Source organism: Ornithorhynchus anatinus, chromosome X1, assembly GCF_004115215.2.
Source record: "Ornithorhynchus anatinus isolate Pmale09 chromosome X1, mOrnAna1.pri.v4, whole genome shotgun sequence".
NCBI classification, from domain to species: Eukaryota; Metazoa; Chordata; class Mammalia; order Monotremata; family Ornithorhynchidae; genus Ornithorhynchus; species Ornithorhynchus anatinus.
The window spans coordinates 117,227,893-117,252,844 of NC_041749.1; the positions used below are offsets into that span (position 1 = coordinate 117,227,893).

The 24,952-nt window shown below is 47.4% G+C and overlaps 1 protein-coding gene across 1 annotated transcript in view; it reads right to left on the reverse strand.

Annotated features, from left to right (window-relative positions):
- RAB11B (RAB11B, member RAS oncogene family) overlaps positions 1–19,112 on the reverse strand; it is a 35,954-nt gene extending 16,842 nt beyond the window's left edge. Inside the window, exon 1 of the mRNA XM_029050581.2 lies at positions 18,994–19,112. Within this exon, the coding sequence (XP_028906414.1) occupies positions 18,994–19,033 (40 nt within the window). The 5' untranslated portion in view covers positions 19,034–19,112. The remainder of the gene's footprint in view (positions 1–18,993) is intronic.
- Positions 19,113–24,952: the final 5,840 nt, after the last annotated feature.

Consider the following 24,952-nt stretch of genomic DNA (forward strand, 5'->3'; position numbering starts at 1 on the left):
ATCTCCAAGAGGCCTTCTCTGAACAGGAGCTCAATTTCCCCTACTCCCTCTCCCTTCTGCATCATCTTTGCACTTGGATCTGTACCTTTTAAGCATCTTTCATCCCATTTTCAGTCCCACGGCAATTTATTTTAATGCCTGTCTGCCCCTCCAGACTGTAAGCTCCTTGCGGGCAGGAAACATGTCTACCAACTCCCTAATTGCTTAGTACACTGTTCTGCACACAGTAAGCATTAAATTACCACTGGTTGACTGCTCAAAAAAATACCACTTAGGGCAGCTGAGCGATGCAATAAAAGCATAAGACAAGTTCCCTGCCCATGACGAACTTATGCTCTAACTGGGGAGGCACAGAATATGCATATATACATAAGCGCTGAGGATGGAGATAAATACCTAAGTGCAAGAGGGAGCTGAGGGGATGATAACAATTACAGTAATGATCTGGGCTTGGCCTTATTTCTTGTAGAGGGGCGTGGAAAACGTAGGAGGGTAGGAGAAGAGGCAAGTCCTTGTGACACTGTCCTAACAGAGGTTCCGGAGAACATCGTGTTGCCACTGTCAGAGTCCAGTTCAGAAGCATGGCACGGCAGGCTTGTTGGTTCTGTTGGGACTAGCCAGTTGATGGTTCGAGACTCCCTTAAGAAGTCTAAGTTTCCCTTTGATACTCACCTCAGCCCCACAATACTTACGTAAATGTTCTTCCAGTCTACTATTTCCCCTATCCCTAATCTATTTTCATGTCCCTCACCCCACCATAGACTGTATGGACAGAGTTCGCACCTACCAACTCTGCTGCACTCTATTCATTCATTGGTATTTACCGAGCGCTTACTGTGTGCAGGGCCCTGTACTAAGCGCTTGGGAGAATACATTACAATAAGAAACAGTCACATATCCTGCCCACATTGAGCTTACAGTTTTGGGGGGGGGAGACAGACGTTAATACAAATAAAATTACAGCTATGTACGTAAGTGTTGTGGGGCTGGGGCCGGGGCGGTGGGGAGGAAGAATTGTACTTTCCCAAGAGCTTAGTACAGTGCTCTGCACACAGTAAGCACTCAATACAGACGATTGATCGATTGTATGTTGGGATTTGTAGTCCTGGTTGGTGCACAGAAACTTCCACATGCCCTAAGCATAAAGACTAGGGCAGTGGTCTCCACATTTGCCAGGATGGAACAGGGGGCAGGGCAAGCACGCCACTGTCCTTCTGGGTCTGAGGAAGCCCGCATCACCTGACCTCACAGGACCAGGGCCTGGACCTGTGCAAGACTCTAGCTCACGCCAACTCCACCCCATCATTCACAGTTCCGGGATTGAGAGCTGCAGAGGGAAAGGCGTAGAGGGAGGCCATTCAGGCAGACTTCCCTGAGAAAATCCATTGTGTTCTGCCTGGTCTGCACACTGGCTAGAAAACATTCACTCAAACACAAACAGCCCTAACTTAGCTCCCCCTTCGTGATGCCGATACCAGACACGTTTGAAGAGACGAGAAATAATGGATGGTCACGCCTCTCGAAATGACTGTAGGACTGGTTCGCTCCACGTGGGACTCCTGAAGAGGAGAAATGTTAGCCAAATTTTCCACCCTAGGAGAGTTTCCTGGCCTCTCTCCAGCTGATACTGCAATGAACTGAATGAGACATAATGTCCCAGGATCAACCTCTGAGGACTCCGACAGCCCTCGCTTCCTCTTCCACAGTGCCACGCTTCCGTACGAAGCTCGAGCTAGCGGGCTCTGGGGCTTGTGATAGCAAATGTCACCCCACACCATGGCTGCAATTTCCTGCCCTCCATCAACCCTCGGTTCTCTCAACACGAAGGCGGCCCAGGCTTCCCGTCCTATTGAATATCGTGACTGGAGGTCATTTCCCCTTCCTATAACTGGACCAGCTTGCGTTTTCCCAGGGTAACCATTCTTCCTCCTGCCCTAGGGTATGGTTGTTTCCCGTTGCGGAGACCTGGGATAGAGGAAGCTGGAGAGGAATTTGATAAGGGGTTAACAAGGAGCAGGCCAGTGAGGGGCCAGAAGTAACTTTGGAACGTCAGGCCGGGAGGATCAGAAAGAGAGCGGTGGCTCCTCCACGCTGGTGAGGAAGTTGGAAAAGAGGAAGAGAGGATTATCTCAGGAAACATAGAAGAGTTCAACAGGTAACCCACCCAGTTATCCCAGGTAGGAACAGACTATGTAACTCCTCCCAGGCCTCCTGCTGGCCCCCAGCCTCACTGCTAGGAGGAAAGTAAGGTCAGGACATCTTGCTTTCGCTGAAACTCCTACTCCAGCCTTTAGCGGGTAAGCAGCTCCGGGAGCTGAAAATCGATACCAGCCACCTCCCTGCCCGATCGGTCCAGGGAAGCAGGAGGTTTGATGGTGCAGTTTACTGTACTTTGGTTATTGTCAGAGGGGAGTCATGAAACACCACCCAGCCACTCGCTCACAGGGAGGTGGAGGTAATAATAGGGCTCACTTTAAAATCCTCTCAGGCCCCAAACCAGGAAAAGGGGAGGCCCTGGTGCAAGCAGTACCTGCTTTGGCATCTTGGTGCCCTAAGTCACTGCCAAACCAGAAGCAGTGTGGCCTAATGGATAAAACGTGGGCCTGGGAGTCAGAAGCACGTGGGTTCTAATCCCCACTTTGCCATCTGTCTGCTATGTGACCTTGGGCAAATCATTTCACTTCTCCATCTCTCAGTTACCTCATCTGTAAAATGGGGATTAAGACTGTGAGCCCCACATGGGACATGGAGTGGGTCCAATCTGATTATCTTGAGTTCTACCCCAGCACTTAGTACAGTGCTGCTTAGAGAAGCAGCATGGCTCAGTGGAAAGAGTATGGGCTTGGGAGTCAAAGGTCATGGGTTCGAATCCCAGCTCTGCCACTTGTCATCTGTGTGACTGTGGGCAAGTCACTTAACTTCTCTGTGCCTGTTACCTCATCTGTAAAATGGGGATTAAAACTGTGAGCCCCACGTGGGACAACCTGATCAGCCTGTATCTACCCCAGCGCTTAGAAAAGTGTACTGCACATAGTAAGCACTTAACAAATACCAACATTATTATTATTACAGTGCCTGGCGCACAGTACTGCTTAACAAATACTATTTAAAAAACAGACCAAAAAAACCCTTGGTCCCAGACTGTAAGCCCGTCAAACGGCAGGGACTGTCTCTATCTGTTGCCGACTTGTTCATTCCAAGCGCTTAGTACAGTGCTCTGCACATAGTAAGTGCTCAATAAATACTATTGAATGAATGAATGATTGATGGATTGACTAATTGCTTTATCAAATTCTCTAATGTTAGGAGGGAACTGAGATCCCTGGCAGATGGATGTCCAGGATTCAAACATAGATTTTATATACAATCGCATATTTAATACCTCTCTGCTACATGGACACGGCACAGCGTGATAACTAGTTTCAATATAAAATCCCCACAACCCAGATCACCTCATACAGTCCTTAACACTCCAAGTGTGGCACGTTAGTCAGCCAAAAAATAATGAAGGCAGTGTTCTGCACAGAGTAGTGCTCAATAAATACCACTGGTTGATAGGTTATTATTCATGTCAAGTGTAACAATCTTTGGGTAGAGGAGCTACTGGCTATACCAATAACAGTAATGGTATATTGCTCTACTATTCCCCTTACCTCTAATCTATTTTAATATATCTCCCCCAGTAGACTCCTTTTGGGCAGGGACTATATCTACCAACTGTGTTGTATTGTACTTTCCCAATTGCTTAGTACAGTGCTCTGCACACATTAACCACACAATACAACTGATTGATTGATAATGGCACTAATTCAGTGCCATTGACACTGTACCAAGTGGTTGGGAGTGCATTCACCCCACACATCCAATCTGTCACCAAGACCTGTCGGTCTGATCCGCCCTTTCCTCTCCACCCAAACGGCTATTTTACTGGTACAGGCTCTCGTAATATCCTGGCTGGATTATTGTGTCAGCCTTCTCTCTGATCTCCCTTCCTCCCGTCTCTCCCCGCTCCAGTCTATTCTTCATTCCGCTGCCCAGCTCATCTTCCTGCAGAAACGTTCTGGGCATGTCACTCCCCTTCTTAAAAACCTCCAGTGGTTGCCCATCGACCTCCGCACGAAACAGAAACTTCTCACTCTAGGTTTCAAGGCTCTCCATCACCTTGCCCCCTCCTACCTCTCCTCCCTTCTTTCTACTGCCCACCCTGTAGGCTCCGCTCCTCTGCCACCCACCTCCTCACCGTCCCCCGTTCTCGCCTTTCCCGCCGTCGACCCCCGGCCCACGTCCTCCCGCTGTCCCAGAACGCCCTCCCTCCTCACCTCCACCAAACTAACTCTCTTCCCCATTTCAAAGCCCTGAGAGCTCACCTCCTCCAAGAGGCCTTCCCAGACTGAGCTTCCCCTTTACCCTCTGCTCCTTTACCCCCCCCTTCACCTCCCCTCAGTTAAGCCCCCTTCCCCCCCTTTCCCTCTGCTCCTCCCCCTCTCCCTTCCCCTCAGCACTGTGCTCATTTGTACATATTTTTATTACCTTATTTATTTTGTTAATGAGGTGTACATCCCCTTGATTCTATTTACGTGATTAAGTTGTCTTGTTTTTGTCCATCTGTCTCCCCCGATTAGACTGTAAGTCTGTCAATGGGCAGGGATTGTCTCTACCTGTTGCGGAATTGTACATTCCAAGCGCTTAGTACAGTGCTCTGCACAAAGTAAGCACTCAATAAATACTATTGAATGAATGAACAACTGAAGAAAGTGGAAATGGAAAGTGGACAAAGCTGGTGCAATGCCTCAGAGCCAAGGGTAAGGACTCTTTGATGTGAAAGGAGATGGGCAGCCACTGGGTGCTTTTGAGGATTTCCCTGACTGGATCCTCATTCCCCTATTTCATTCATTCAACAGTATTTATTGAGCGCTTACTATGTGCAGAGCACTGTACTAAGCGCTTGGAATGTACAATTCGGCAACAGATAGAGACAATCCCTGCCCAATGACGGGCTCACAGTCTAATCGGGGGAGACAGACAGCAAAGCAAAACAGAACAAAACAAAAACAAGACAACATTATCACGACAGATAGAATCAAGGGGATGTACACCTCATTAACAAAATAAATAAGGTAATAAATACCATACACAAATGAGCACAGTGCTGAGGGGAGGGGAAGGGGGAGGAGCAGAGGGTGGAGGGGGAGCAGAGGGAAAAGGGGGGGCTCAGTCTGGGAAAGCCTCTTGGCGGAGGTGAGCTCTCAGTAGGGCTTTGAAGAGGGGAAGAGAGTTAGTTTGGCGGAGGTGAGGAGGGAGGGCATTCTGGGACACCGGTAGGACGTGGGTCAGGGGTCGATGGCGGGATAGGTGGGAACAGGGGACAGTGAGGTGGTGAGCGGCAGAGGAGCGGAGTGTATGGGGTGGGCAGTAGAAAGAGAGAAGGGAGGTGAGTAGGAGGGGGCAAGGTGATGGCGAGCTTTGAAGCCAAGAGTGAGGAGTTCTTGTTTCGTGCGGAGGTTGACAGGCAACCACTAGAGGTTTTTAAGGAGGGGAGTGTCATACCCAGAGCGTTTCTGTAGGAAAATGATCCGGGCAGCAGAATGAAGAATAGACTGGAGCGGGGAGAGACAGGAGGAAGGGAGATCAAAGAGAAGGCTGACACAATAATCCAGTCGGGATATTATGAGAGCTTGTACCAGCACGACAGCCATTTGGATGGAGAGGAAAGGGCGGATCTTGGCGGTATTGTAAAGGTGAGACCAGCAGGCATTGTGACGGATTGGATGTGTGGGGTGAATAAAAGAGCTGAGTCAAGGATGCCACCAAAGTTGCGGGCCTGTGAGACAGGAAGGATGGTCACGCCTTCCACAGTGACAGGGAAGTCAGGGAGAGGACACGTTTTGGGAGGGAAGATAAGGAGCTCAGTTTGGGACATGGTGAGTTTTAGGTAGCGGGCAGACATCCCGGGGAGACGTCCTGGAGGCAAGAGGATATTCGAGTCTGAAGGGAGGAGGAGAGAACAGGGGAGGAGATGTAGATTTGGGTGTCATCTGCATAGAGATGATATGATAGTTGAAGCCGAGGCAAGCCCTATTTGCCACCCCCTTCTACGTCACCAATGCAGTTGGATCTGTACCCCCTAAACACTTAATAATAATAATAATAATGGTACTTGTTAAGCGCTTACTATGTGCAAAGCACTGTTCTAAGCGCTGGGGGGATACAAGGTGATCAGGTTGTCCCACATGGGGCTCACCGTCTTAATCCCCATTTTACAGATGAGGTAACTGAGGCCCAGAGAATTTAAGTGACTTGCCCCAAGTCACATAGCTGATAAGTGGTGGAGCCGGGATTAGAACCCATGACCTCTGACTCCTAAACCCGGGCTCTTTCCACTGAGCCACGCTGCTTCTCACTTGATAGTCACACCACTCCCAACCCCACAGGACATATGTACAAATCCTTACACTCTCCCATTTCCCCTATCTGCAATTTGACACCTGTCGGCACTGCTACACTGTAAGCTCCTTTTAGGCTGGGATCATGTCTACCATCCCTAACGTACTGTACTCTCCCAAGCACCTAGTACAGTGCTCTGCACACAGTAAGCACTCAATCAATACACCTGATTGCACAGATCTCTCCACTCCTCAAAATCAATCTATCAGAGTGGCACTTCAGGGAGATAATCCAGGCAGCAGTGGGAAGTATGGACCGAAGGGGACGCCGTTGAAGGGACTGATACATACAGTAGTCGAATCGCAACGCCATGAATGCTTGGACCAGGGTGGTGGTCTTTTGGGTGGAGAGGAAGGGGTGGATCCAATAAGTGTTTGGGAGGAAGAACTGCAAGGACTTGGACGTTGATTGAGCCGAGAGCTTAAAGACAGTAGGAAGCTGAGGAGAAAACCAAGGTCGAGAGCCCCTGGATCAGGAGGGACGGTGGCATCACTGACAGGGATGGGAAAGTTGCAACGGGGGAGGGTTTAGGAGGGAAAATGAGAAGTTCAGTTTGGGATATGCCAAGTATGAGACGCTGGCAGGCCACCCAAGCGGAAATGTCCTGGAGGCAAAAAGTAATGCAAGACTGAATGGTGGAAGACGGGTAGATTTGGGAGCCAGTTCCGTAAAGGTGATAGCTAAAACCATGCCAGCGGATGAGTGAAGGTGAAGATGAAGTGTGAAGGTGAAGTGTGAAGTGAAAGTGAAGGTGAAGGCACTCAGCGGATGAGTGCCACGACACAGGGAGTGTCAAGCAAGGACGGTAGGGGACCCAGATCGAAAGGACCACAAACATGACTCTCTAAACCTAAACACTGCAACTGATCACCCACTGAGATAAAGAGCATACTTGCCACCTATTTCAATATTCCCCTTTTTGGCACACTCTCAACAACCCACCCCTGGTGATGAAGAACCCTGGCAGGGTGCAATCTTTAAAGCAGACAGACCATGTGAGGGAAAACAAGTTACAAAACAAAAACTTCTTTAGGCTTCAAGGTTCTCCATCACCTTGCCCCCTCCTACCTCTCCTCCCTTCTCTCTTTCTACTGCCCACTCCGTAGGCTCCGCTCCTCTGCCGCCCACCTCCTCACCATCCCCCGTTCTCGCCTATCCCGCTGTCGACCCCTGGCCCATGTCCTCCCGCTGCCCTGGAATGCCCTCCCTCCTCACCTCCGCCAAACTAACTCTCTTCCCCTCTTCAAAGCCTTACTGAGAGGTCACCTCCTCCAAGAAGCCTTCCCAGACTGAGCTTCCCTTTTTCCTTCTGCTCCCTCTCTGCCCCCCCTTCACCTCCCCTCAGCTAAGCCCCCTTTTCCCCCCCTTTCCCTCTGCTCCTCCCCCCTTCCTTCCCCTCCCCTCAGCACTGTGCTCGTCCGCTCATTTGTATATATTACCCTATTTATTTTGTTAATGAGATGTACATCCCCTTGATTCTATTTATTGCTATTGTTTTTGTCTGTCTACCCCAATTAGACTGTAAGCCCGTCAATGGGCAGGGATTGTCTCTATCTGTTGCCGAATTGTACATTCCAAGAGCTTAGTACAGTGCTCTGCACAAAGTAAGCACTCAATACTATTGAATGAATGAATGAAAAGATGGGAGAAAAAGCAAAGTATGGCAAGCAAAAGACCTTAAAATCACAAAGGCATTTAGATATCAAAGACAAAGAACCACAAGTTCAGTTATAAGGTGTACAAACAGAAATAGAAAGCACTGGAGACCTTTGGGTGAGACTCCACACAGCCTGACGGATTAAAAGGGGAAAAGAAGAACTATAGAATTCCACCATCTGGACATATCCCAAACACATGAAAAGAAAACTTGTTCAATTTTTCACAAGGCACCAAAAAGCAGAGCAAACCAAATCCACCTCATCAAAACCCATGATTCATTTTCAAATATCTAGCAAACCACTGCACAGAAGTTGATTCATCCAATGGAAAAATGAAACCAGACTCCAGAAAGTGCAAAAATAAACTAGTTACAAGATTTAGCCCCCTTCTTCTCTACCCATCACTGAACGCAGCATTAATGGGGTAAAGAAGGGAGTAGCGAATCCTCCCCAGATCAATATATATCATTGAACGGCTCAGACAGACCATTGGTTGTGTGCTGTTTCCGCCCCACTTTCCGGATCGTTTCGGTCTCTGCTGGCAGGAGTCAGGGAGACGAGACTTTCTTGTTCTTCCTCCCCAACCAGGACTACACCTGGGTGCCTGCCAATAGCCCCTCCACTTTCCTCTACGGCTGGATTCCCCCTTTCCCATCCGAATCAAAACAGGCCTTTCTTTGGTTCTCCTCTTCTCCCCTCCCCGACACTGCCCCAGTCCTCTATTCAACTACACAACCCAGCATGAACAGAATCAAGGCAGGGAGGAGTGATTTTCATCCCCTCACTAGACTGTGAGCTCACTGTGGGCAGGGATTGTCACTCTTTATTGCTGTACTGTACTTTCCCAAACGCTTAGTACAGTGCTCTGCGCACAGTAAGCGCTTAATAAATACGATTGAATGAATGAATGAACCCTTGAGATGAAGTGAGCTAAAAATTATTTTAAAAAAATAAGAGATGCTCTGGGGATAATAGGGATTATAGGCCAAAAGTGCTGGGGACTGCAAAGATTTCTGGAACATCAAGACTACCTCCAGTCTTTGGATGAATAAGGAAGGGGAGAAAAAGGACACAGAGGAATTGGGAAAGAAGAATCATTGCTTTTGTTTACAGAGAGAGAGGGGACAGAGAGGAGAGGGGAAAAGGCATTTTTTTCTAACCCGTTTCTGGATCAAGATATTCTACAGTGGTGGGGCAGTGACCCTCCCACTTTACTCTGCCTCTGCCAAGAACATTTTTGTACAGCAAAGTATTATGACACCCTCTGGAAATTTCTCTTTTCTCTGCTCTCCTTTCTCTCTCTGTTCAGGCTCTCTCTCTCTGGCTCTCCTCTCTCTCATACCCACTAGAACGTAAGCACCTTGAGAACAGGGATCTTGTCTCTCTTTGGTACTCCCGAAGTGCTTAGTACAGTGCTCTGCACACAATAAGTGCTCAGGAAATGACATTAATTTAGACCAGCCCCAGAAACAGCTGTCAGTCTTTGCTCCTTTCTTTTCAAAATCTCTCCCTCTTGCCTCCTATTACTCCAGTCTGTGATCTATCCACCCCAAGCAGCATCTTGTGGCCCAAGAACCTTCATGTGATGTACCAAGAACACAAAAAACAATGGAGAAACAGATAATGCTTAGGACTCTGTGCCCCCAAATTGCTGTGAGACTTTGGGAAAGTCAGCAGCTCTTCTGAGAAGCAGCATGGCCTAGTGGAAGGAACACAGGCCTTGAAGTCAGAGGACACGGCTTCTAGTCTGCTGTGTGACCTCGGGCCCGTCACTTTACTTCTCTGGGCCTCAATTTCCTCATCTGTAAAATGACAATTCAATACCTGTTCTCCCTCTTAGAATGTGAACCCCATGTGGGACCCAATTATCTTGTATCTGCCCCACTGCTTAGATCAGTGCTTGGCACATAGTAAGTGCTTAAGAAATACTACTATTATCATTATTATTCTGGGACTTGAAATATTCAATAAAGTGGGTCTTTGACATCTCTCCTCCTAGCTCACTAGAATGCAGCAAATAATGAAAAACCACTAGACCGATTTGAATGAAAAAATATAAAACTTGTATCAATACAACATGAATTTGCTTAGTCAGGAAATGGATGCCCAGTCATGCTTGTGGTATTTACTATGTGCCAAGCACTGAGATAATCATTAGATAAATAATCAAGCAATTGATAGTATTGACTGAGCACAGAGCACCATCCGAAGCACTTGAGAGTACAGTGGAGTTAGAGTCAATCTCTGCCCTCACGGAGTTTACAATCTAGCAGGAGAGAAAGACACTACACTAAATTACATGTAGGAGGAAGGAGAAGTGGATAGGTACATAAGATAATGCTTAAATGGACCACGTGTACATAAGCACTGTGTTGGGGTTGTGAGAACCTGAGCATATAGTTGGTGCAGAAATTCTGAAATAACAATTGGAGGGATATAAGTTTGGGGAAAGAGAAATCAGTTGGTGGCGGCTTCCTGAAGATGTGATTTCTGAGGTGCTTTGAAGATGGGGAGAGCTGTGGTCTGGCAAATTTGAAGGGGGAGGGAATTACAGGCTGGGGGAAGGACACACGAGGGAGGCTGGAGGCGGAAAAGACGAAACCGAGTCACAGTAAAGTGGTTGGCTTGAAAGGAACAGAGACTGAGAGCAGGGATGTAGTGGGAGAAGACAGTGGATAAGTAGGAGGGAGAGAGCTGATTAAGTGCCTTAAAGCCAACGGTCAGGAGTCTCTGCTTGATGCAGAGAGGAATGGGTAACCATGGGAGGTTTTGGCACAGACAGATGTGTGCAGAATATTTTAGAAAAATGATCTAGACAGTAGAGAGAGGAGAGACTTGAAGGCCAGGAGACAAAAAACAGCAGTTCAGAATGTTGCCAGATGGTTAAAAGGATGAATGTTTGAGGGAGAGGCACTTCATTAGCAGTGAAGAGTTGGAGAGGTGAGGAGGGGAAAGGATGAGACACTGAGAAGGGTCTGGCTGAAGAAGAAGGGAGGTAATAGCGTTTAGGAGAGAGGTAGTTCATTTAATAATATTTATTGAGCGTTTACTATATGCAGAGCACTGTACTAAGCGCTTGGAATGTACAATTCGGCAACAGAAAGAGACAATCCCTGCCCAATGACGGGCTTACAGTCTAATCATAATAATAACGTTGGTATTTGTTAAGCGCTTACTCTGTGCAGAGCACTGTTCTAAGCGCTGGGGTAGATACAGGGTAATCAGGTTGTCCCACGTGAGGTTCAGAGTCTTAATCCCCATTTTAGAGATGAGGTAACTGAGGCACAGAGAAGTTAAGTGACTTGCCCACAGTCACACAGCTGACAAGGGGCAGAGCCGGGATTCAAACCGATGACCTCTTACTCCCAAGCCCCTGCTCTTTCCACTGAGCCACGCTACAAAAGGTCTAAGTGGCCGAGTTGTTAACGTCCTAGGAAGCTGAAGTTGTTCCCAAAGGCAGCATTCAGATCTGCTGAAGGACCGATTGGTTTAGACTCACTTGCCTCTGATCCTTTAACCTGGGACTCTTCTCCCGCCCAAACCCACAGGCCTCCATCTCCTCCAACGAACCTTCCCTAATTATCCACATCCCGAGTCCTATCACCCTAAAGCCACTTCTTGCACTTCTATATTTATACCACAGCTTCAGCTCCTGTGTATACCGCATTAGACTGTAGGCTCCTTGAGGACAGGGATCGCGTCTACCAGCTCTATTGTTCTGTACTCGCTCAAGTTCTTAGTACAGTGCTCTGCACACGATAAGTGCTCAAGAAATATTTGGATTGAATATTCCATTTGTTTATTCTGCTCCACTGTAAATGTTTTTATATCTACCTCTCCTACTAGAATATAAGCTCCTTACGGGCAGGGAACTGGTCTCATGCTTCTGTTGGACCTCCCCAATCTCTTGATAGAGTTTCAAATTTCAAGTTTCAAATTCCATTTTTTATTACCACTATATCCACTACATCCAACCCAAAAGAGACTGAGGTTGATGTGGTAGATGAGGAAAATGACTTTAAACAAAAAGCTGCATCACAAAGTGTAAGCATTTTCTCCCCTTGCAATGAGAAGCAGTGTGGCCTACTGGATAGAGAATGGGCCTGGGAGTCAGCAGGACCTGGGTTCTAATTCCCGCTTTGCCACTTGTCTGCTGTGTGATGTTGGGCAAATCTTTTTACTTCTCTGTGCCTTACTTACCTCATATGTAAAATGGGGATTAGTACTGTGAGCCCCACATGGAACAAAGACTTTGTCCAACCTGATTAGCTTGTATCTACCACAGGGCTTAGTACAGTGCCCGGCACATAGTACGCACTTAAATACCATTTAAAAAAAAGGCATCACAGCAAGCCTCCCTGGGGTATGATTGGACCTGGCAGTGTGGATCTGTTGCTAGACTGCTGCCATTTCAAGTCACTGAAGCATTTTCGAAGTAGAATTTGCTATCAGTTTGGTGTTTGTTTCAGGATAAAGATCACTCACTTGCACAAGCACCACCAGCTGGTTCGAAACTGTGACAGGGATGATCACAGTGACCACATCCCTTGAACCCTTTGTTTCCTTCAGATACCTTTCTACCCCAACACCATTCTGGCCCTCGTCTTCTGGATTCCAAATGGCGAAAACCTGAACCCTTTTCTGCCAGCCATCAAAGTCCCAGTTTAAGACAAATTACTCCTGAAATCTACATTCCAATTCTGACCCATTATCTGTGGCCTTCCTGCTCTGCAAGCGTAATGCCCAAGAATTGGGGAAATACAAGAAAAGGATCCAGGATAACCTCAGAATCACTCCATCTTACTGTCTGTAGATGAGAGCAGTCAGAAACAGCAGTCTTTGAGCAAGTCCAGTAGCATTAGTTCTTCCAGAGTCCAGAGAGTCTTTGTTTTGGTCTGTTGTTTTTTTGGGGACGGTATTTAAGCGTTACTATGTGCCACGCACTGCAGAAGCACTGGGGAAGATACAAGATAATCAGGTTGGACACAGTCCATATCCCACATGGGGCTCACAGTCTTAATCCCCATTTTTCAGATGAGGTAACTGATGCACAGAGAAGTTTAGTCACTCCAATATCACCCAGCAGAAAAGCGGCAGAGCTGGGATTAGAACCCAGGTCCTCTGATTCCCAGGCCCAGGCTCTTTCCACTAGGCCACGCTTCTTCCAAATTCACCTCAAGGGTTCTGACTGCTGCTTGGAGGGCCCAGGAATCCTTTAGGAGAAGCTGGATCATCTATGAAGGCTTGAGCCTACTGAACAACTCTCCAATCTTTGTTGGGGTGTGGGGGGTGGCGTGCAGGGCTGGTGACCAGAGTCAGGCTGGTTCTAATCTGAATCTAAGGGATACAGGCCAAACCAGCCTCAAGAACAGAGAGAGCCTACTAACCACTCAGGCCATTGAATTCAGTCACCCCTCACCTTCCAAGACCCCCAAGGGTCTTGCTTCACAAGGGCTCCTTCCATTCCCCTCCACTCTAAAAGCTGCCACTCTGCTCCAAACTCTTGTCCTAGTATAGTTAAACTGCTGCATTAGCCTCCTTATCTCATCCTCCACTCCCTTCCAATCTAAAATCTACCTTTTCCTCTCCTTCCAAACTGCTACCAGGCTGATCCAAGCACTAATCCTATCCCGCCTTAATTACTGTATCAGATCTCCCTGCCTACTGTTTCTCCCCACTCCAGTCCATACTTCACTCTGCTGCCCAGATCATTTTTCTAAAAAAATTTAGTCAATTTCTTCTCACTGCTCAAGAAACTCCAGTGGCTGCCCATCCACCTCAGCACCAAAGGAAAAACTCCTTACCATTGGAGTAACAGCACTCAATCACCCTGTCCCCTACTACCCTACCTCCCAGATTTCCTACTACAACCCAGCCCACATACTTCGCTCCTCTCCTGCCAACGTATTCACTGTACCTCAGTCTCATCTAACTCACCACCAATCCCTTGCCCATGTCCTGCCTCTGGCCTGGAATTCCCTTCCTCTTCATATCTGACAGATGACCACTCTCCCCACCTAGAAAGTCTTATTAAAACATATCTCCTCCAAGAGGGCTTCCCCAACTAGGTCATTTCCCCTACTTCTTCTCCCTTCTGCATCGACCTTGCACTGGATTTGTACCCTTTATTCACCCGACCCCCTGCTCCCCAGCACTTAGGTTACATATCCATACTTTCTTTTAATGTCTTTCTCCCCCTCTAGACTGTGAGCTCCTTCTGGACAGGGAACATGTCTACCAACTCTTGTTATACTGTACTCTCCCAAGCGCCTAGTACAGTGCTCTGCACACAGGAAGCACTCAATAAATGTCATTGATTGATCTGTACTCCACACTACCCAGACCATCTTTTTGAAATATCACTCTGCATATATTTCTCCAATCCTCAAATACTTTCAATGGCTCCCCCATCTCCCACGGCAACAAGCCAGGACTCCTCAGTTGGTTTCAAGGCTCTCCACCACCCCTCTTCAGCTCAGTTCAGTGCTCTGCACACAGTAAGCACTCAATAAATATCATCAATTGATAGATCTTACATATTGGCTCTGTTCCCCAGTCAAGTACTCCCCTGCTTAGCTCCTTGGAAACTGACCTTCTTACCAAACCCCATTCATGCTGTTCCCCTAACCTGGAACTCCCTACTCCCCCACCAATGACAGACCACAATTCTCCCCATCTTCAAAGCCCTCCTAAAACCCCACCTTCTTCCAGAAGCCTTCCCCAATTAATTCACAATCCCTTAGACTGTAAAGTCCACCAGGGCAGGGACTGCATCTACCAACTAACTCTACTGTACTTTCCCGAGTGCTGAGTACAGTGTTCCGGACACAGTAAGCGCTCAATAAATACCATTGATCAATTGACCCTCATCACGTCAATCCAGCAGCCACTTTTAGAACCTGCGTATTCAATTTCCCCCTAGACTGTAAGCTCGTTGTGGGCAGGAAATGTGTCTGTTATATTGTTGTACTGTACTCTCCCAAGTGCTTAGTACAGTGCTCTGCATACGGTAAGTGCTCAATAAACAAGATTGATTCCTATCCTCAGCTCTTACGTATATGTATGTATATTATTTGAATAGTCAATTATTTATTCAGCTATTTCACCCTGACATATTTGTACTTCCTCCTGCCCCCAATATTTGCAAATAATTTCTGTCTGGATCCCCCATTAGACTGTAAGCTTCTTGAGGACAGGGAGCACGCATCTTACTTCTGTTGGACTCTCCAAGGTGCTTAATACAATGTTTTGCGCTCAGTGATATTTACTGAGCATTAGAGTGCTTAGTTCAGAGCTCTGCACCTAGTAAGTTCTCAAAAAATGCCACTGTTTGAGTACATGGCAATGTATTAAGCACTTGAGTATACAACAGTAGCTACTTAAAGGAGTTTACAATCTAACTGGGGAGACAGAAAGACACAACCTATTTTCAAATAATGGGAGCAGGAGAAAGAACAGCAGTACAACTGTTGACAGCAGGAATATGGCAGGATGCATAAATAAGTGGAAATTAACATAAGTTGAGATTCATTCATTCAATAGTATTTATTGAGTGCTTACTACATGCAGAGCACTGTACTAAGTGCTTGGAATGTACAATTCGGCAACAGATAGAGAAAATCCCTGCCCAATGACAGGCTCACAGTCTTATCAGGGGAGATAATAACTATGGGATGTATATACCTGTGGTATTTGTTCAGCGCTTACTATGTGCCAAGCACTGTTCTAAGCGATCTACATGAATGCAAGGAGATATGTGTAAAGGTAAGTATTAAGCATGGTTGCTAGATTGACACAACCTGAGAAGGAGAATTCATGGTAAAGAACTCCTGAAGGGGGGGGGGGGGGGCATTTCAGGACAGCTTTGAAGATGGGGAAAACCAGAGTGGTCTAATTAATTTGACGGTGGGAAAGAGTTCCAGGCAGGAGAAAAGGGTTGGAAGCAGAAGTCAATAGTGAGGCATCCTAAAGTTAGCTAGGGAAGAGCAAAGAGCACGAGCTGAAGTACAGTGGATGACTAGAGGTTGTGGGATGTCTTGAAGCCAGTGGTCAGGTGATTCTTGTTATGGCACAGAATGAACAGCCATTTGAAGTTTTTTGAAGAGGGGAAGACATGTGCTAAGAAAAAGTGTTGTTTTTTTTAAATATAATTCAGGTTGCAGAGTATAGTATAGAATGGAGAGAAGAGAAGCTGGATGCAGTGAGACCAGTGAGGAGGCTGATAGAATAGTCTAGTAGGGATATGAAAAAGGGCTGTAACAGAAGGGCTTCTTCCCTACTTATATCCTCTCCTGCATTTTTTTTTTTTAAAAAAAAGGTATTTTTTAAGCACTTACTATGTACCAGGCACCGTTCTAAGCACTGGAGTAGATGAAAGCTAATGAGGTTGGACAGAGTCCATTTCCCACTTGGGGCTCACAGTCTTAATCCCCATTTTACAGATGAGGTATCCGAAGCACAGAGTAGACTTGCCCAAGATCACACATCAGACAAATAGCAGGGTCAGGATTAGAACCAAAGTCCTTCTGACTCCCAGACCCAAGTTCTACCCATTAGGGCACGATGCTTTCCCCTCTGTCTACTGTCCTTTAGCTTCTGTTCCCTGAGTCCTTTCCACTCTTCATACTTTTCCCTATTCCTTATTAAAGCTCTCGTGCTTATCACAAAATGGGGGGGAAAAACCTAACTTTTTTTTGGCCAATTTTATTTGCTAAAAATACCTGTATTTGTTCTTATCCTGCAGCCTGCTCTTTTAGACTATAATCACCTTGGTAGCAGATTTGTGTTTAATCTTTTTCTGATACTGGTACCGTTACCATGCTGAACCAAATACTTGATACATTATTATCATCAGAAGAAAATTCCAGATCCAGACACTATATCTGACATACAGTCTGCCCCAAAACAAGATTTTCACCAACAAATGCATGATGGGCAAATGACCCTTAACCCCTCTTTCCCTGGTACTGCTGGCATCTCCCATTAAGGGATGGATGGAAGCAGCATCCAGGAACAAAAGAACAGAGAAACCCAAGAGACCAACTCTTCTAATGCCTCAATCCCTCCTCTTCATTCCATTGTAATAAAAAGAATTATTCAAGTCAGGGAAAAACCCAGGCCCCTTGGCCAAAATTTCTTGCCACCAAGATATTTCTAGCTGGGCTTCATGATTTCAAATTTTCCATTAGCAATTTGTAGTAGTATTAGTATCTACTAAGCACTTGGTGTGTGCAGAGCACTGTGCTAAGTGCTGGGAGAGAATACACAGGTGGGAATAACAATAAAAACAACGTTGGTATTTGTTAAGCGCTTACTATGTGCCAAGCACTGTTCTAAGCACCTGCTGCCCAGATCATTTTTCTAAAAAAATTTAGTCAATTTCTTCTCACTGCTCAAGAAACTCCAGTGGCTGCCCATCCACCTCAGCACCAAACGAAAAACTCCTTACCATCGGAGTAACAGCACTCAATCACCCTGTCCCCTACTACCCTACCTCTAAGTGTTCTCTGGGGTAGATACAGGGTAATCAGGTTGTCCACGTGAGGCTCAGTCTTAATCCCCATTTTACAGATGAGGAACTGAGGCACTGAGAAGTGAAATGACTTGCCCAAAGTCACACTGCTGACAGGTGGTGGAGCCATTAGAACCCATGACCTCTGACTCCTAAACCCATGCTCCTTCCACTGAGCCACGATCTGTTAAGCACTCACCCTATGCCAAGCACTGTTCTAAGCACAGAGTAATTACGTTGTCCCACAAGGGGCTCACAGTCTTAATCTCCATTTTACAGATGGGGTAACTGAGGCCCAGAGAAGTTACATGACTCGCCCGAAGTCACACAGCCAATAAGTGGCGGAGCTGGGATTAGAACCCATGACATCTGACTCCCAAGCCCGGGCTCTTTCCACCAAGCCACGGAATTAGGCATGGCCCCTATTCTTTAAACACCGGTTTAGGTGAACCTGCTCATTTTGGTATGAGTGAATGAAGAAATCCAAGGATTCATTCAATTCATTCAATAGTATTTATTGAGCGCTTACTATGTGCAGAGCACTATTATAAAGTTAACTTAAAGCCGGATTTATTCCCAAACCCCTGAAACTGATCAACTTTCGTCCACTGGGTTGACTCTCGAACAAGGGATACAACCTATAAACAGAGTCTGGTGTGCTCACCCGCTTTGACCAAAGTCCCCCAAATCAGCAGGCTTTTCCTTAAAAAAAAAAAAAGCGGTTTTTTTAATGCGTTACTTAAAAAAAAAAAAAATGACTGGCTGGTCATTGGGATCCAATTCTCACGAAGAATGTCTCTCAAAATGGGGTCTGTAGGCCCCGCACGATGGGATTTCTAAGGGCCGGGGTGCCCCAATAGAACGGGGGGAGAGGAGGCTGGCAGATCAAAAACCGGCGCAGAAATGAGGAGAAAGAAGCCAGCATCTGAGAGGTTCAGTGAGGAGATAAACGGGGATGGGGCAGAACGTCAGTATGGGGACTGGGGAAATACAGATATTTAGTCAGACGACAAAGGAAATATTAGGAGGGGTGGCGGGGGGGGGGGGGGCGGGGAGAGTACTGGAGTCCGGGGGCCTAGGAATGGGGGGGCGACAAGGGCCCTCCGCGCGCTCCCCCCCAACTCGGGGTCCGTCCGTTGAGCGCCACACCCTTAACCCACCGCAAACCCAGTCCCTCGGGGGCCCCTCCATAGGAACAAGGTGACGTTAACTCGAGGCCTCACCGGCCCGGGCCCAGGCCCCTTCCCGATTCGAGCCGACCCGAGGGTCGGGGCCGCCCGATTGGGCCTCCCCGCCGGGGCCTGCTGGCCCCCTCCCTCTCCCGCCCGGGTTCCGCGGATCCCCGGCCAGGGGGTGGTGGGTGGGGGGCGCCGCGCACACCTTTGAATAGGTAGTCGTACTCATCATCTCGAGTCCCCATTGTCCTGGCGGTCACGGCGGGTTGCAGCCCCCGAATCCGCAGCCCCACCACAGAGTCGAAAGGGGGGGAAAGGAGGGGGAGGGAAGGGGCGGAGCCGGACGCTTGGCGATATAGGACGGATAGGTCGACCAACCTATCAACTGCCAGGAAGGCGCGAGACGGAAAGGGGCGGGGCGGATTGGTTGGCAACGGGACGGACCAATGAGAGTCGACGTTTGGAAGACCGGGGGCGGTGAGGGGCAGTGCGAAGGGTCTCCCGGGACCCGACTCCTCCATCCACCGAGTGAGCGCGGTCTTGGAGGGAAGGAGCAGGAACCTTCTCACCCTCGCGCCTGCCAGAGGAGTGGGGCGGCAGGGATGTAGGGGAGACGCAAAGAAATTGATGGGACTTTGGCCCAGTGACAAGCAGATAAAGTGTGGTCAGGGCAGGTATTGAGCAAGGTGGGGGGGGCGGCAAAGAAGAAGGGGGAAATAAGGGACGCGAAAGGAGGAACAATAATATTTGTTAAGCACTCGTTACGTGACGAACACCGGACTGAGCGCCGGGGTAAATACAAGGTGATCAGGTCAGACATGGCCCCGGTCTAAGATGATGGAGAACGCATGAGATGTGCCTCGGTTTTCTCATTTTTACAGATGTGGAGACTGAGGCACAGAGGAGGTGAGTGCCTTCTCCTCTGCCTCCCACCCCCTAACTGTGGGTGTCCCTTAAGGTTCGGTTCTGAGTACCCTTCTGTTCTCCATCTATACCCAGTCCCTTGGAGAACTCATTCACTCCCAAGGCTTCAACCGCCCACCTCTTTGCGGATGATATCCAAAGCTTCATCTTCAGCCCCGAGCTCTCTCCCTCCCTGCGGTCTCGCGTTTCCTTTTGCCTTCAAGACATCTCTACCTGGATGTCCTCCCGTCACCTCGAGCTTCACATGTCCAAAACAGAGCTCCTTCTCTTCCCACCCAAACCCCATCCTCCCCGTGTCTTTCCCATCACTGTAGACGGCACCACCGTCCTTCCCGTCTCACAAGCCTGTAACCTTGACGTGATCCTCGACTCCTCTCTCTCGTTCAACCCACATAGTCAATCTATCACTAAATCCTGTCAGTTCACTTGTCTGCTGCGTGACCTTGGGCAAGTGATTTCACTTCTCTAGGCATCAGTTCCTTCACCTGCAAAATGGTGCAGTCCTATTTAGACTGTGAGCCCCATGTGGGACCTGATAATCTTGTATCCTCCCCAGCGCTTAGTACAGTGCTTGGCACATAGCGCTTAACAAATACCACAATTATTATTTTTATTATTATTATTCACATCATTGCTAAAATCCAACCTTTCCTCTCCATCCAAACTGCTACCACGTTATCCAAGTACTTATCCTATCCCACCTTGCTTACTGTATCAGCCTCCTTGCTGACGTCCCTGCCTCCTGTCTCTCCCCATTCCAGTTCATACTTCACTCTGCTGCCCAGGTCATTTTTCTACAAAAACATTCAGTCCATGTTTCCCCACTCCTCAAGGACTTCCAGTGGTCGCCCCTCCACCTCCGCAACAAACAGAAATTCCTTACAATCGGCTTTAAAGCACTCGGTCACCTTGCCCCCTCCTACCTCGCCTTGCTACTCTCGTAATACAACCTGGCCCCTCACTCTTTGCTCCTCCAACACCAACCTACTCACTGTACCTCGATCTCACCTATCTCACCACCAACCTCTCGCCCATGTCCTCCCTCTTCATATCTGACAAACAATTACTCTCCCCACTTTCAAAGCCTTATTGAAGGCACATCTTCAAGAGGCCTTCCTGACTAAGCCTTCATTTCCTTTCCTCCCACTCCCTTCTGCAGTGCCCTGATTTGCTCCCTTTATTCATCACCTCCTCTCAGCCCCACGGCACTTACATACATATCTGTAATTTATTTATATTAATGTCTGTCTTCCCCTCTTGGCCTAGTGGATAGAGCACAGGTCTGAGAGGCAGAAGGTCATGCGTTCTAATCCCTGCTCTGCCACTTGTTTCCTGTGTGACCTTGGGCAAGTCACTTATCTTCACTGTGCCTTGGTTTCCTCCTCTGTAAAATGGGGATTAAAGCTGTGAGCCCTATGTGAGACAGGCACTGTGTCCAATCCGATTATCTTGTATCTACCCCAGTGCTTAGAACAGTGTTTGGCTGTAGTAAGTGTTTAACAAATACCATTATTATTATTATAGATAATAATAAACTCATTCTGGACAGGGAACATATCTGTTATATTGTACTCTTCCCAAGCGCTTACTTCAGTGCTCTGCACATAGTAAGTGCTCAATAAATACGATTGATTGATCGAAGTGATTTACCCAAGGTCACACAGCAGACAAATGGCAGAGCCTGAATTAGAATCCAGGTCCTCTAATTACCAGGACTGTGCTCTTTCCACTTGATCATGCCTCATGATGGCTCACCCCAATAAGAGTGCCAGTTTGATGTGCCACAGCCTCCATTCCTCTTCTCCCATTCCCTTCTGAGTCACCTTGACTTGCTCCCTTTTTTCATCCCTCCTCCCAGCCCCACGGCACTTGTGTACATTGCTGTAATTTTATTTATATTAATGTCTGTCTCCCCCTTTAGACAACAAGCTCATTGTGGACAGGGAATATATCTGTTATATTGTTGTATTGCACTCTCCCAAGCGCTTAGTACAGTGCTCTGCATACAGTAAGCACTCAATAAATACGATTGACTGACTGACTAGTTGGGATGACTACTAGTTGTAATTCTGATCATATCTGGCCACGATCATAAAGTTTCAAATTCATCCTCACCTGCTTTAGTTCTGCCCTCTCCTCTGCCCGACGGTAGCACTCCTCTATCCCTGTTAACTCCTATATCTCTTGCCCCCACCAGCTGACCCAGATGTTTAACTCCCTCCTCAAATCTCCTGTCCCACCTCCCCCACCATCTCTTGTCCCCAGTGACCTGGCCATGAACTTTATTGACAAAATTGAAACCATCAGACATGATCTCCCTAAAATCTCCCCTTCTCTCCTCTCTAGTTCCTCCCTCCTCCTGCACCCTCTTCAGCTCTCCCAGTGTTCCCAGCAGTATCTCAAGAGGTGATCTCTCACCTCCTCTCAAAATCTACACCTTCTACCTGCACCTCTGACCGCATCCCTTCATACCTTATTAAAACACTTGCACCCTCCCTGGCTTCGACCATTCACTTGCCAATGGCTTATTCCACACTGCTTTCAAACATTTGCATGTATCCCCTATCCTTGACCCCACAGTCCCCTTCAGTTATCACCCCTTCTCCCTCCTACCATTCCTCTCCAGACTCCTTGAGAAAGTAATCTATGCCCAGTTTCTCCACTTCCTCCCCTCCAATTCTTCCCTTGATCCCCTTCAATCTGGTGTCCATCCCCTTCACTCTAAGGAAACTGCCCTCTCTAAAGTCCTTGAAAATCTCCAGTGGTTGCATATCAACCTCAATATCAAACAAAAATTCCTCACTATTGGCTTCAAAGCTCTCCATCAACTTCCCCCTTCTTACCCCACCTCCCTTCCCTCCTTCTACACCCCAGCCCACTCATTCCGCTCCTCTGGTGCTAACCTTCTCACTGTGCCTCGATCTCACCTGTCCTGCCGTCAACCGCTGGCCCACGGCCTATCTCTGGCCTGGAACGCCCTCCTTCCTCAAATCCGCCAAACAATCACTCTTCTCCCCCTTCAAAGCCCAACTGAAGGCTCACCTTCTCCAAAAGGCCTTCCCAGATTAAGCCCCCCGTTTCCTCAGCTCCCCCTCCCTTGTGTGTCACCTTGACTTGCACCCTTTGCTCTTCCCCCCCACCCCACAGCACTTACATATATATGTATATATCTATAATTCTATTTATTTATATTGATGCCTGTTTACTTGTTTTGCTGTCTGTCTCCTTCTAGACTGTGAGCCCGGCGTGGGCAGGGATTGTCTCTCTTTATTGCTGAATTGTACTTTCCAAGTGCTTAGTACAGTGCTCTGCACACAATAAATGCTCGATAAATACAATTGAATGAATGAATGAATGAATACTCCATCCTAATCCTCAACATCTCAGCTGCTTTCAACACTTTGGACCACCCCCTTCTCATCCAACCTTGGCTTCGCTGACACTATCCTTTTCTGGGTTTTTTTGTTTGTTTTTTATGGTATTTGTTAAGTGCTTACTGTGTGCCAGGCACTGTAGTAGATGCTGGGGTAGATACGAAATAATCGGGTTGGACACAGTCCGTGTCCCACATGGAACTCAGTCTTAATCCCCATTTTCCAGTTTAGGTAACTAAGGCATAGATAAATTAAGTGAATTGCCCAAGGTCACCCAGCAGACAAGTGATGGAGCGAAATTAGAACCCAGTTCCTTCTGAATCCCAGGCCCATGTTCTACCCACTAGGCTACACTTCATCTTTGGTTCTCCTATCTCTCTGACCACTCCTTCGCAGTCTCCTCCTCTAACTCCTGCCCTCTGACAGTGGGGGTCCCTCAAGTCTCAGTTCTGAGTCCCCTTCTATACTCCATCTACCCCCACTCCCTTGGAGAACTCATTCGCTCCCATGGCTTCAACTACCATCTTTACACAGGTGATTCCCAGATCTGTCTCTACCGCTATGATCTCTCTCCTCTGCAGGCTTGCATTTCCTTCAGCACTCAGGATTTCTCCACTTGGATGTCCCACCGACACCTCAAACTAAACATGTCCAAAACAGAATTCCTTGTCTTCCCACCCAAACCCTGTCCTCCCCCTGTCTTTCCCATCCCAGTAGATAATAACACTATCCTCCCTATTTCATGAGCCCATAAGCTCAGTGTTATCCTTGACTCATCTCTCTCATTCAACCCACATATTCAATCTGTCACGTAATCATAATTTATTTATTTATATTAATGTTTGTCTCCTCCTCTAGACTGTAAGCCTATGTACTAGGCTCCCTCCCTCCCTGCTCCCTTCCTGACCGCTTTCTTCAACCATTCACTTTCCAGTGGCTTATTCCACACTGCTTTCAAACATTTTCATATATCCCCTATCCTTGACCCCACAGTCCCCCACATAGCCTAGTGGGTAATAATAATAATGTTGGTATTTGTTAAGCGCTTACTATGTGCAGAGCACTGTTCTAAGTGCTGGGGTAGATAAAGGGTAATCAGGTTGTCCCACATGAGGCTCACAGTTAACCCCCATTTTACAGGTGAGGTAACTGAGGCACAGAGAAGTTAAGTAACTTGCCCACAGTCACACAGCTGACAAGTGGCAGATCCAGGATTCGAACGCATGACCTCTGATTCCCAAGCCCGGGCTCTTTCTGTGAGCCCCAAATAGGACAGGAACAGTGTCCAACCTGATTACCTTGTATCTACTCCAGTGCTTAGAACAGTGCTTGGCACATAGTAAGCACTTAACAAATACCATCATTATTATTATTATTATTATTAGAGACTGCAAAAACTTCTGATGTACCTATACTAAACAGGGACAGATCAATGATAATGGTATTTGTGATATTGATTAAGCGCTTACTACGTGTCAAGCACTGTTCTCAGTGTTGGGGAAGATACAAGATAATCAGATCAGACATAGTCCCTGTGCCACAAGGACTCAAAACCTAAGAAGGAGGGAGAACCGGTATTAAGTCACCATTTTATAGATGAGGTAACTGAGGCACAGAAAAGTTAAGTGACTTGTGCAAGATCGCACAGCAGGTTCCTGGCAGAGCCAGGATTAGAACCCAAATCCTCTGACGCCCAGGCCTGTGCTTTTTCCAATAAACCATGCTGCTCCCCAGTTGAAAAATGGACTGTATATATTTTCATTACCCTATTTATTTTGCTAATGAGATGTACATCACCTTGATTCTATTTATTTGCTGTTGTTTTAATGAGATGTTCATCCCCTTGATTCTATTTATTGCTATTGT